At 40.3% G+C, this 13,670-nt stretch overlaps 2 protein-coding genes across 5 annotated transcripts in view; one reads left to right on the top strand and one right to left on the bottom strand.

Annotated features, from left to right (window-relative positions):
- Positions 1–98: 98 nt before the first annotated feature.
- LOC110990886 (uncharacterized) lies at positions 99–10,236 on the bottom strand. 4 transcript variants are annotated; one of them, XM_022255979.2, is made up of 6 exons: positions 10,115–10,236; positions 9,076–9,223; positions 8,201–8,365; positions 6,664–6,916; positions 5,254–5,462; positions 99–2,644 (listed from the first exon to the last, which is right to left on the bottom strand). In XM_022255979.2, exons 2-6 carry the CDS (start codon positions 9,181–9,183, stop codon positions 2,369–2,371), a joined length of 1,011 nt encoding a protein of 336 aa, XP_022111671.1. In that variant the 5' UTR covers positions 9,184–9,223; positions 10,115–10,236; the 3' UTR covers positions 99–2,368. The 4 variants fall into 4 exon arrangements, with proteins under 4 accessions (XP_022111671.1, XP_022111664.1, XP_022111679.1 ...); XM_022255972.2 differs by having other exon boundaries at positions 10,094–10,228; XM_022255987.2 differs by having other exon boundaries at positions 9,076–9,202; positions 10,094–10,210.
- A 20-nt stretch (positions 10,237–10,256) lies between these two features.
- The window catches only part of casd1 (CAS1 domain containing 1), a 51,572-nt gene continuing 48,158 nt past the window's right edge, over positions 10,257–13,670 (top strand). The window contains exon 1 of the mRNA XM_022255957.2: positions 10,257–10,797. Coding sequence (XP_022111649.2) covers positions 10,602–10,797 — 196 coding nt within the window. The 5' untranslated portion in view covers positions 10,257–10,601. The remainder of the gene's footprint in view (positions 10,798–13,670) is intronic.

Genomic DNA, 13,670 nt, shown 5'->3' with positions numbered 1-13,670 from the left:
TGAAATCTTGTAATCGTCATGTGATTTTGATTTTCCAAATTCCCTCACTTTCAATAAACTACCATTTTTTTATTTAAACTTGACCTGCTTATAGTCTCTCTGTTACCTAAATGTCATCACATTTAATAGTCACACTTATCATTCTGGAATATCTACAGATCATGAAACACAAATTATCTCAGTACAAAAATGTGAATAGATATACCAATTAGTGAATTACTGATGGAGGGAAAACTCCAAATATGTAGCTTCATTTACATGTACATTTGAGTTTTCTAACACCAAAAACTGCCTACTGACCAAATGAACATTCTGAACAGTGGGCTAAAGTTAAACTAAAATACATGTAGATTAAAGAATAGATAAACATGAAGAAATGTCATTTGAAAGAAGTACTTGCCACTGAAGGAAGGAGTGTAAATATAATTCACACTACTGAAATTTTTCTCAGATTTCAGAAACTATAAATTTGAATTATATTTGTATGAATACCTTCAAAGATTGCTACCACTAAGTTACTTGGAATCCAATTAAGAACTGCATAATTGTTAGGCTTAATGACTGTAATATTCTATTAAATATCAGACCATATTCCTCTGAGACCTGTTCTATCCCCAACCTCCTGGCTGCTTACTCTCTGCACTCCTGCTTTTCTAGATTCATCAGGGAATAAACACAATTGATATATAAATATGATACAGGTGATGATGGGGTTTCTAAACATTAACAAATGTCATCTGCACATTGAGTAAGTGCTGCAAACTGAGACATAGATTACAATGTGCCTAATTTTTCACGAGAAAAACCCAGCCAGAAATCAGCTATCAGTGACTCCTCATGACAAAGCTAAGCTATTTTCTGGAATCTCTACTGTTAAATACAAAACAAGAATTCAGACTGTCCAAATATCACATTATTCTGCTACTAAAATCTGTCTTTGTCAAGCTTTTTTTTTAATCTCGAGCCTTGTCTAAAATAGGTGTCCAGAGGTATGGCCATGTTGGCTTGTTCCCGCTTTAAGATTTTGAATGGTGGATGACCTGCACTTAGCCCTACATGTAGACAATAGTGTCAGATGCAGCCTCAGATTAGAAGTAAAACCTTCGCATTGATGCCTCAGAAGTACATGGTTTGGGTTATTTTATATTTTATTTAAGATACGCAGTAAACACAGTATTTAAAGTATTTATACAATTGTATAAAAATGCAGCCACATTGAAACAGAATCTCTCTTAATGGTTTAATCACAGTGCAGGAAAGTAACAGTCCATCCAGTGACCTTCAGTATCCTTGTGCGTCCAATCTATACATATTGTATGTACAACTCACATGCAAATTAGGCAGCGACTTGAAATGGTAAGTCCACAGCCATGGAGCTATAGCTCCAAGGTCCAGCCGAGTAAGCCACTCAGAAGTAGCTGCAGCAAGATCCCATAGATACATTTATGTGTTAAACCACAGCCAACTGATTTGGATACAGCCTTGTGCTGCATATGTTCCAGTGATTGCTGAATATGAATTTTTTTCTCATTTCAAAACGGGCAATTTGAAGGTCTTTAAGAATTGATAAAATAGAAATATTTCACAATAGCCATTTTTCTGTGTGAAATCCTAATTGTTCACTTTCCCCTTTAGAAGTACACCTCATGAATCCACTTCCAGGCTCTATCACGTTATTTGACACATTTCTCAGCATTCAATGAGATACAAATACTGACTGCTTCGAGTGGTGTGGTAAAACTAGCCTCCAAAGGTGATCCATGGAACATTTCATTTTTCTAAGGCGAAGTTAAGGGAAAATAGAATGCTCCTGAATGCTCTCCTGAGAGACTAGTTTTACTTCACCATGAGATCAACAAGTCAGTATTTGTTTGACAATACCTCTCCCACAGATTCTGCTTGAGTTGAGCGATAACCAGCAATAGGTTATTTGATCTGTTTGAACCCAAATTTGTAGATAATTTATCAGTACTTTTCCAAACCACCTTTTTATGCAATGTCTGAACCAAGCTCTTTAGTATCAGCACTTTGGAATTCCCACAATGTGCATCATGTACACCAATACACATTTGCACTCAATGCTGGTAATTATGCATGTAATTCTCTGTCTGCTACGGGCATGGTTCTTTTGATCATGTAAAGCAAGATAGCAAAAAAAGCAAATGCCACGTGACTAGCTCTCAGCCAATCAAGATACAGAATCTGTTGGTGAGGTGTTATAATCACAAACATTCCTTAACAGTACACAAATTCTGTTTAACTTGAAAAGTAATTATTATACAAACCTGCTTCTATAAACTGGTATCTTGAAGAAAGCTCTATACCTGAAACAAGATTTTCCTTTATCATGGCCACCATGTAGCCTGTTTTATGTCTGGCCACCATACACTGGCCCTGTCACCAACGTATTGAAGTTCACTGTCAAGAACACATTAGTCTGGTCTCGTAATGTCCTAATGTAGTTGAGGGAGGCTTTTTGGTCTTGGTTCGTGATGCCTAGATCAGTGTAGAGTTTGGACAGCCCACGGTTGTAGGAATCCTCTACGACTGCTCGGGCCTCAGCGTTTGCCTGGGACAGGATCAGCGCAGCTTGGGCAGTTGCATTCTGGGATATCTCTTCGGCTGCATTTTGAATCTGTGTCACCTGTTTCAAAGTCCAACATGAAATACTTCAGTCTAAAGTGGTTTATCTCATGCTTTGTATCATTTCATTTAAAACTCTCTTCTCGAATCGAATTCTTATTTCATGAAGCAGTTACACTTTCCCTTTTCAGAAAAGTGGCAGGTGTAACCACACATCAACTATGGCAGGAAAAGAAGGAATTTTTGTTACACTACAACGTCACAGACGTTGCCCTTGGCTCCAAAACGTTCCATAACCTTTTACCAAGCACTGAAATATGCTTGAATTGAAATTAATTTAGGGCCGATGACGACTGGAAACGCAAATGAAAATTTAAATAAACTCTGGTATATGGACAGTACATGCATGTGGAAACGGCCATGTAGCCATGGGTCCAGTGCTTTAGAATGGCACTAGTATAACAGAGTTACACACAATATTTGGCCACAAATTAATGATGGCTGGACTTCACTTGGAAATCCAACTTCCTGTGAGAATATAACCCAAAACTTGAAATATTGAAGAGAAAGACCATACATTCGACATAATGCACAGACGACCAGGCCTCAAAATAGTACTAGCCCGGTGTACAAATTCTAGCAAAAAATGGTCTGGGCTACCTAATCTTGGTTCCTTGGTTGCCTGGTGGGCTAGTGAAAAATTCAGAATAAGCCTACCTGTTAAAACTTAGATAAAAAAAAAATGCTTTTCGTGATAATAAATACAAGATCGCAAAAACTGAGTCGTTGTGGATGTGTTTTAACTTGTGTTTTTGAAACGTGATGCTCGCGCGATAGGGCGATAAGCGACCGTGAATGCCACAAACAGCATAGCGTGGCATAGCACATACGGCACGATACCGCACGTGCACACTATTCTCATTCACTGTTTAGGCCACTTCTGTTTCCGATTACATGCCTCTCAAAAATAGTATCAGTAGGTCGGAATTTCGTTTGGTAAATTTTTTGTGCTGATGTAATAGCCTGAATGGGGATGAAAGCTTTCAAATATTGTCTCCAACAGTGATAAAAACATGTCTTGATATATGTAAAAAATTTCTGCAGTCGACAATTCACAAGAATTACAGACAAATCACACAAGGCTAGTCAGGTAATCACGACGGCAAACTGGACAGCAATGTTCGTGTATTGCGTGGTAAGCGTCCATGATGCATCCAGACGGACGGGCGATAAACTGCTTGCAGTGGCAGGAACTCATGAGCACAGAAAATAAATACATAAATAACAGACTAAGTTCTGTGAATTAACTTGCAGAAATCCTCTTCCAACATCAATGTTTTTTCGACCAGCAGCTGTATGGCTGCATGCCTGTACGACATCGATGTAGTTTTTATAATTAATCGACCTGTGACCGGGATGTAAAGACTGGTTACCACATTTCCATCACATGTTCTTTTGCATGAGCATGGTGTGGTGGGAACCAGCGCAGCTTTGCCTTCATGCATTGAGCTTTGCGCACTTGTTTTCACCACTGCGACAGCGAAACGCGAGTGGAACTTGTGAAAATGACGGAAGTTTCTTTTCAAAAATTGCAAAAGCAAGCGGTTTAGCGTGAGAAGGGGTAGTTGAAAGGTGTTTTGTGAAGACAAAAAAGATATTGGCATGGATTTTTAAACGATCTGATGGGAATGCAAAAGGTGGATCTGATCTGGCAATATGACCTGTCAACATCCGTCCGTGCATGGAGTGGCACGAAAGATTTGTGGTCTGATGAACAAAAAATATGTTTTGCACAGCAAGCACAATAAACAACTGCCGAACTACGGGCTAGCAAAATGTGTCACCATACCGCTACATGCGCAATGCATGCATGCCGCGATGTGTACCTTGCCCTTTCACAATTTTCGTTGCGCATTCATCCGTTTAACCTTTTTCATTTGTGTAATTTCTAAACTAATTCCTTGTTAACGTATAGCCCGCAGCGTGTGACAGAGTATCAAAAACGGTAGCAAAGTTTGAAGAGACAATGTACTAGGCTGAACATTTGGTCTGATTCAAGGTCGTCACGTCAGTAGAACACCGCACCCAAAACAGGGTCTCGACATTTCCGTGCGAAAAGGTGGTTCAAGCGTAAGTGGGAACGCAACTTATGGTTTCGTTGCGGTAAAATAACGATCACACCAAAATGCCAGATCAAGATCCACCTTTTCCCAATTCAAGTTGGAACGCGCTGATATTGGCAAGTCAGTTCATCACACAATCTGAACAGGCCAGGGGCCAGGTGAATTGGCAACTAAACTCACTTCATCTATACCAAATGACCACTAGACTGGGACCCCCTTATGTTCATTATACTAGCGTTGTATTGCACATATCTTGTCTTGAGTACTGTATCACTAATCTCATTGCTGCTATAAAAAATGAGTCCAAAAAGTCTAACTCATATATCCTTATGAGTGCAAGATGTCCCTCACACGAACTGCTACATGCACGCATGTGAAATTTCTTTATCTCACATCCAGCAAGAAAGATCGTGGTGATGAAAAAGCTAAACTGCGGAGACTCAACTTAATTTTGGCTGACTGGCACAAGTTAATTCTGCAACACGATCACACGCCCAATCTATGACCACATGTCCCATAAACATCTCTTACGAGAGAGTTGGCTCACCATTTCTTCGGTACGTATTCTAACAAGCTGAGCTAGCTGGATGTACTCCTCACGAAAGCCATCTTCCAACTGTGTCAGCGTCTGCAAGTTGCGGCTGATGACATCATCAGGGATGTCCACAAACCCAAGCTGGAAGTAGCGCACATCCGCAAAGAATCCCTTGTCTTCCTTGGTGCAATCTTCAACTTTTTTACATCCAACTTCACAACCTGTTGGAGCAAAATTAAGCAGGGTACATGAACATGTAACTTTGGAACACTTTTATAGGTATTTAAAAAACTTTTCAAAATAACTGAACAAAGAGTGCATGTTACAAATAATAGGTCGACTCCACAGAGCCAGTTTGTGCAGGTTTCATCCATCATTTGATTATTCTTTTGTGCTTAGCAGATATGGTAGTCTTGGAGGAGTTTGGGTGTCTAAAATGCACCACACTTGCACTTTATCCTAAATTCCTTTCTTTATTTACTGCACACTGACAAGCATGTGAAGGACTGTCTGGTGGCCCCTCTAGCCTGACAGACAAAATCTATTGATGCCTGAGTATTTCAGCCAGGCCTGCAGCCTTGTAAAAAGAGCCAAGATTGTGCGGTGTTATAAAACTTTCTTTTGTTCATGAACCTGGCTCAGTGCACTGCTGACCTCTTTTCAATAGGGGCCAGATTAGCGTGCAGCGGTGCTATGTGGCTCATCGCTGCGGTGGTGGAGCGCTTTTGTCCCCGGTGGTAATCCGCTCGCTCTAAATGCCCCAAACTGTTTCAAACAGGGCTGGATTATCTCCACTTTTGAAAGTAAAAAAATGTGGGTAATGTCCAGCAACCTGGTCTTTTGTTTCGAGTACGGTCTTTTGTTACAAGGCCCTGTTCCCTTTGTCCGAGTTCGGAGACCCCGGCCACACATATAAAGCATACACGTCCGGATCCAGAATCCCCGACAGGAAGTGGTTAACGCACAAAAAAAATCACAAATAAAATTTAAGACTTCTCAATTTTGTAAAAACAAAGTTTTAAGGACTTCCATGTAAGTACTTGAAAAGTATTTGGCCAAGTACTTTTCCCGTAATTTGCTATTTAATTTTTTTTCTATTAAACAGTGATAGTACGCACAGTGGTCATCATATTTTGTATTAAACCTTTCCTTTATACGTTTACCTTCCAGTGCTCATGTTCTTCAGCTTTGTTCCCTCCTAACCAGTTCAATATTTGGAAGATAACTTGATACTTACAAGTACTTGACCACAACACTGTAATTTAGTGTAAACTCCTTTTACATTATTGACATGTAATTAACAGAATAAACGCAAATTATACCATGAGTACAACCACACCAATTACTTTAGACAAGTCTTTAATCTAACAAAAATATTGCCGACTTGAAATGCTTTGGAACAAAGATAAATTGGCTACCAACCTTCTGGTGAGTTCTGACATCCAGGTTTACAACAGTTTCCTCCCAGACGTTTCTTAACTGCATTAAACATAGTCTTCTCAATCTCAGCTCTCTTCTCACCAAAGTCCCGCGTACTAAAGTCCACTGTGGCTCCCTTCAGTTCATCAATGGCATTGTTACGAAGGATATCCTCATACTGAATGTCATACGTATCATGAAGATCCTGCAAATCTTCTTCCCGCAAGAAATACTGGAAAGTGCAGTCTAACCTGACCTGCAAAGGAAACACGTATCGTTTCTGTTGACAACAAAAGCAATAATCTTTTGTCCATATTCTCATCTGCTCTTCAATAATTCAAGTCCGTAATCTATTTCTATATAACATTTTAAAATTACTTTACTGCAAGAGAAAATTTTTAGCGACACTGTTAATGAATGATCTTTGTTATTTGAATGAGACTGCGTCTGAAAGTTCTGGCTGTGGCTAGCTTTCTCATGCACGTCTAATGGAAGTGGTTGCAGCCACTCACCAGTACACTCAACTGGAACATGTTATAGCTACATGTATCTCTAGCCACAACATTCCCAGACAATAAAACATCCCACATTACACAAGCGACATTAACAGGGTTGCACAGAGTGTGTTACCCTACATAAACGGTAAGGGGTATGACCCATAGTAAGCAAGAGCTTCACCCATTGTGCCAGGAGCCCTTGTATCACACGGTTATTTCAAGATGGCAGACAGGTGCATGTACGTGTACATGTTTTCCATACAGATGATGTAATCCAAGAATGGTACACCTTTATTATTCTCCTGCACCCGCAAGTATCAAGAGCAACACATGCAAATGCAGCCCATAAGTGCATCGGTTTTCAAAGACAACAGAGTCTGTCATTGGACAACTAAAGAAACTTGTCATTCAGTACTTGGGACCAATCAGATAAGTATATGACAGTATTTGCATTTGACGAAAAATGCAGTTTCGTCTGTCCTCAAGCCATAACAGCATCTGAAAATGTAGGAAAATTCACATTAATTTCTCTGTTTTGCTGTTTCTGTCTGATATGGCAACATCAGGCTAGTATATATTCCCCAGGGAGCTGAGATGGTCTCAGAAATGATTGCCTGTTGTGAGCCAATGTGCATGGATTATAACATATCCATGCCTTTGAATGACAGATAGTGTTGGATACTAGGCACCTTATAAATGCATTGCTACAATGGTATTGGTGCGTAGGGTGAATGAAAAACTGACTTGATGTTTAAGTTTCAGTTAATAACACAATCAATTCTACTTTCTCTAGATGTACAGACTTTAACTCAAATTGTGCTTTATTCTCCAACAGTTGCAGGATTTGGGGCCCCTAGGGTTTCCATAACAGTTTTTAAACCTGACAGTTTACTAAAACTACCTCTTCAACATGGATTTCCTTTGTGATTAAACACAGAACCACATGAAGTTTCCTCTTAAATTTCTTTCAAAAGAACTGGAAGAACCACACAGCAAACTGCACTTGTCACATTTCTACTCACTACAACCTCAGTCAACCTCACCTCTAATCTATCACTGGTGAAAACAGCAACAGACTCCAAGTCAACAAAGTGGGCATCGGCTTTGAAGTTCTTGAATTCATAATCTATGCCAATTAAATAGTAGCCACTTGTATAGACTTTGTCAGTGTTCACCGATCCAGTTGATTTCCTTCGAACAAAACCAAACTGTATAAAACAACAAAACACACCCACAAATTAAAATGCAGCACTGGAATGTTACCTGCTGATCTGCAGTGTATATGACCAGATTCTTCAAAGTTATACTGATTTAAGCTAATTATGCCCATGCACCTGTCTTTTGTTCAGAGTGTGGTAAGAGGCATTTCTAATTCAATATGAAAGGCCAGCACATAGTCACTTAATGATTTGAATTCACTGTGATCTTTCATATGCAACTACGTACATGTACGGTACTAACCTTACATACCTAGTGTGGACTTTTGAACAAAAGATGTCCACATGATGGGAGAAGGGAAAACATTCTGTGGACTTACACATGTCCACAGGACATTTCCCCTTCTCTGAAAAAGAAGTTTAGAGGTATTTGGGGGTTTGGGTCATCTGTCGTGAATGGAAAAAGAAGAGTCAAGAAAAAAAAAATCCTGCTGAAAATAAATCACGCTCCAAGTTCAAGAAAAATGAGTATTTTCACCGAGTTTTCTTTACACGAAAACAAAAGAATGTCCAAACTAGGTATGTAACATAAGTGTGGGTGTATTTGCATATGTACAGTATGTCCTAGGTATGGACAAATTTCCAGGCATTGAGAATGAAGGGATACTACATACATGTACATGTACAAAGTGTGCATAAAGTATGGAGGAAACCACAAAAATTCCCCAAAGCTTAAAGTGAACAATTTCATAACACCTCACCTGATAATACTCCACTCCATGAAAAGATGAAGGCACTAGGATAATAACAAGAAGCACGGCAATGATCGCTATGACAACAACGGCTTTGACGGTATTCTCTGAGCCCATTCTTCAACTTCTGTCAAGGCTATAAACCAGAAACCAACTCCTGCAATAATTCACACAAAAAAGCATGGATTTCAGGTGTACATAACATTTTGAGGACAAGTAAAAAAAATAAACATGTTTTGTGAAAAAGGAGAGCTAGGGCCATTTATTGATATTTTTTGTTTCAAGATGCCTTCAATTTTTTTTATATTCCAACTTCTGTAGCAGTGTTAATCAACTAGTTGCACGGATTCAAAAGAAATTAAGAACAGCCACTTTATAAGGTGTGTGTGCAATATGCAGCCATGACTTTAACATTTAGATGTGGTCATGGGGGCCACACAATTCATGAATGTGCAAAAGTGTCCAATAGAGAGTAAAATTAAACCTTCCAACTCACACATAGGGGTATTTCTTTTTAGATGAATTAGTTGATTTTTTTCTTTATTTTGCGGGTTTTTTTTCTGGGGCAAATTTTCTTTGGGCAGAGTTTTATGGACATCATTAATTTGCAACTAGCATGTGATAACATATCCTAAAGAGTCAAATTTCACAGGAAAAAATGGTAGCATTTACTTTAAAATATTTCAGTCTCATAGATTTTTGCACTTGGCCTAATGCTAAATGGTGAAATTAGGGACCTGACAACGATGCCATCACAGTCGTTAGTTCCCACTGCTTGTTTACTAACCCGTGCATAGTCCACATCCATGATTTCGAGTTAGATACAGAAATAGTGAGGAGGGGCCTAGTGCACAAACTTCCGGGTAACATTAGCACCAGGTAACGTCTTGCTCTATACATCACTCTACCAGGATCCCATCCCCGCTCCCAAATGCTATCATTGCACCCAAAATTAACAATCCCTTGACAAATAGTTCATCAAAAGAATCGCAGTACATTCATAAAAAATAATAATAATAATCATTACCTGAAATAAGCACCCACTCACCAGTCACAAAAACGACGCAGTTTTACACTCGATTTGAGGGTTCTTCAGTTATGACTTTCTTCATCCAAATCGGCATGATATAATGAGCGCAGTATATTATCTGTACCACGAGAGGGCGCTGTTTAGTTAATTGACAGAGAAAAATCCGGACTGGACTCATAATCATGGAGAGTTAAGCGCTAAGATTGGAATGCTAGTGGACACACGAAGAGTTGCTGTAAAAACCGAAGGAGTCTCAAAGTGTGGTATTAGTCAGCAGATAACGTGGCTTCTGATTTTGTCAAAATTTCGTTGTCAACAAACGTCGGGCTATCTCATTCGATCATGTCGACTCGACCGGTACATATAATCTACACTGAAGGCCAGGCTGATTTTGTTTGTTAGATGGTTAGACCGTACACGTACGCGCAGATCTATGTCCTACATGTACATGTATCTCCGAGCCTACCTACCTAGACGTCAGGTGTAATTTAAAACTGCATATCCCATGGGCAGACAGAGCCCTAATATAAAAAACACCAGTCTAAATTCAGAGATGGCAACTGCTTCACCGGGTAAAACCGCGTCTAAACAAGGGGCCAAGGAAATGCCTGATAAAGTGGATGAAAATAATGCTAAAATTGTCGCATTTAGTCTTCTTCTTCTTTTGCTTCTTGGCCATGGAGTTCGTTATCTCCTGTATGGTAAGTTTGGTCATGTTCGTTTCAGTGCATATTGTTTGATCCTGTTCAGTTGAATAATGTTGGTGACCGTATAGTCGCCAGTTCCCTTATTTTAATAGTAGGCAAAATTAAGTCTGATTGGTTTTCACAGTAAGCATGGTAAGTGGGACCTGGCAACTACAGTATACAGTCACAGATGAGAACAGGTCAACTTGTACCTTGGACAATTCATACCTTGGACAACTAGTACCATCAATTCAACGTAACTAGGCCTATACCAACTTGTACCTTTGCCAAGTGGCACCTTGGACAACTCGTACCTGTACCTCCAGTAAAGACAACTCATACCTTCGCGTAGTCTCGTACCTTCACAGCAATCAGAGCTTGCTCAGAGCATATTATAATTGTAATTAACTTGAACAATAATTTGATTTCATAGTCAATTGTTATCATTAATTTGCCATTTGGCTACACTGCCTTCCCTACACACTGGTGGGGTGACATTAATGTGAGACGCGTCGACGTCATGCATGTGGACTCGCGGTCAGGCAACTGACATTGGTCAATGTGGCCAACGGTCGTTGCATGCAATTTGGAATCGTCACCGTGCAGTACACCGTGATGACGGAGTGATGTAATGATTTCATTTACTTCAAAAGTTTATAAAGTAATGTCAGTTGTAACTTGCCCCCCCCAAAAAAGAAGTTTAATAAGGAAGGCAACCAGTCCCCCCCAAAAAAAATTTAAAAACAAGACCAGAAATATTTCCAAAAGAAATCAAGACAACAAGTTTTATTAAGTACACCCCCTGAGCAGTTACTAAACAAAGCCATCATTCTCCCACAAAATGAAAAAAGTCTACACCTGAAGAACCTGACAAGACCAGAAATATTCTCCTTTCACTTTTGAATAATCAAACCCATTCAAACTAATTGTGCACAAATATTATACCCAGAGAGACGGCAATCACCTTTCTGTCTAGTGAGTGCCGTTCAACTCACTAAACCATACCTGTACTCATTCTGATTCATGTTTTGAATCAAGCAGTTGATGAGTCCCCGAAGGGAGGAAAATGCATTCCCGCTATTTTCCCTGGTAATACCTACATGTAATTACCACAAGTTTAATTCTTATTATTTCTACCCTCCCGAGGCTCCAGTACATTCTCCACGTACAGAAATACTGTAAATCACACAGTGACACACCCTCGAATAGACGTGTGTTTTTATTCAAAAGCACCCAAAGTTTATTCGTTTAAAATCAATCTACATGTATAAGAGAGAGCATCTCTGAATGGGATAGAGCCATCACTTCTTATCCAGTCAACGTTTTCCGTTGCAGTTGTGCAACATCTGTCACGTAAACCAATGGCACAAACGCCCACATGAGGCACTGTGCAGAAAATCTTGGCGCTCGAGACCTCTCCAGGAGATTTATGAAGATTTTTCCTTGATATTTTTGTCAAATCTGATCTTAAACATGCTGAAAAGGAAGAGCAAGAAAGTTACCACTGAATTGATAACATTAAGGTATGAGTGGTCTTAACTCAAGGTACGAGTTGCCCAAGGTACAAGTTGTCTCATGTATGAGTTGCCCATGGTACGAGTCATCCAAGGTACAGTATGAGTCATCCAAGGTACAAGTCGCCCAAGGTACCAGTTGACTCAAAAGCATCACAGACATTAGGCCTAATATTAGGCCCTGCTGTCTGCCCAGCCTACTGGTACAGTGTAGGTGTAGGTCTGGGCTCGGAAAACTCAACCGTTTGCCAACTTGACTTAGGACAACTCAACCTTTGAGTCAACTCAATGGGGCAACTCAAACTTTTGAGCCATCTCAGTAGGACATCTTGACTGCGTATCAAATGGAAAGACAAGTCGTCCGCTGAGACAAGACAACTTGTGTGGGGTCATGAGCCTCATCGCAAATACTGCATGAGTGATTTTGTGCAATGGTATAAAGGCATTGTGGGAAGGAAAAAGGGGCATTTTTGGTCCTTTTGCCTTCCCACAATGCTTTCTACCATTGTGCAAAATCACCCATGCAGTTTTTGTGACGTACAAATGTACATGTGGTACGGCCGAACTACTGTAAGGCGGGGCAGAGATTATTTTGTCTCAGGCCACGTTTGGCCTCTGAGACAATGGAGTCACACCATGTGTTCAGGTCTTGTTTTGCCTTGGCTTTGTACATGTATATCCCTGCCAGACAACGACTCTTGGCACGGTTGGAGCTTCAACGGGCAGCTCGTTTCTGCTCAATGATTTCAAGGGTGCTGTCAATAAGCCAGGGGCAATGCTGGAAATGACAGGCAGGCACAACCTTCTCAGTGGCACCAAGAACAGTATCAAGGAAAGCAGCCCAGGAGTCTTCAACAGAGTCGGGCAGGTCGCCAAGAGCATCAAAGCAGTTATGAACCTCAATAGAGTAGTTGGTTGCCACCAAGGAGTCTGTTAGAAGGAGAATGTGGTCTGGGCGGCATTTAGGCAGAGATTTCTTTGTGAAATGATTGATACGAACCTGTGTGGCAAGAAGTCGGTGATCGGAGTTTGCAGGGGCTGCGATAAACCTGGTAAGACTTCAGGCAGCTCCGATCATTGACCCGTATGTGGTCAAGCTCTTTGGCTGTGTGACCATCATTCGATATCCAGGTAAGTCTGTAGATGTTCTTCCACTTGAAATATGAGCCTGAGATGGCTAGGCGGAGAGCAAGACAGAAGGAAATCATGCAAATGGAGTTATCATTTACTGTACATGTACCATGGCCGTAGTTTCCAACAACTTCTTCAAAGCCAGACCTGTCAGAGCCTGAAACCACATTAAAGTCACCGAGTACAAACAACTTGTCATGGGGAGGAACAGAGGAGACGCATTAGGAAAGTTGACCTTTAAAG

Source organism: Acanthaster planci, linkage group LG03 (assembly GCF_054643075.1).
Source record: "Acanthaster planci isolate LZ-2023a linkage group LG03, COTS_SCS, whole genome shotgun sequence".
In the NCBI taxonomy this organism is placed as follows: Eukaryota; Metazoa; Echinodermata; class Asteroidea; order Valvatida; family Acanthasteridae; genus Acanthaster; species Acanthaster planci.
The sequence above is the reverse complement of the archived record's forward strand: the minus strand, read 5'-3'. Positions and strand labels throughout refer to the sequence as shown.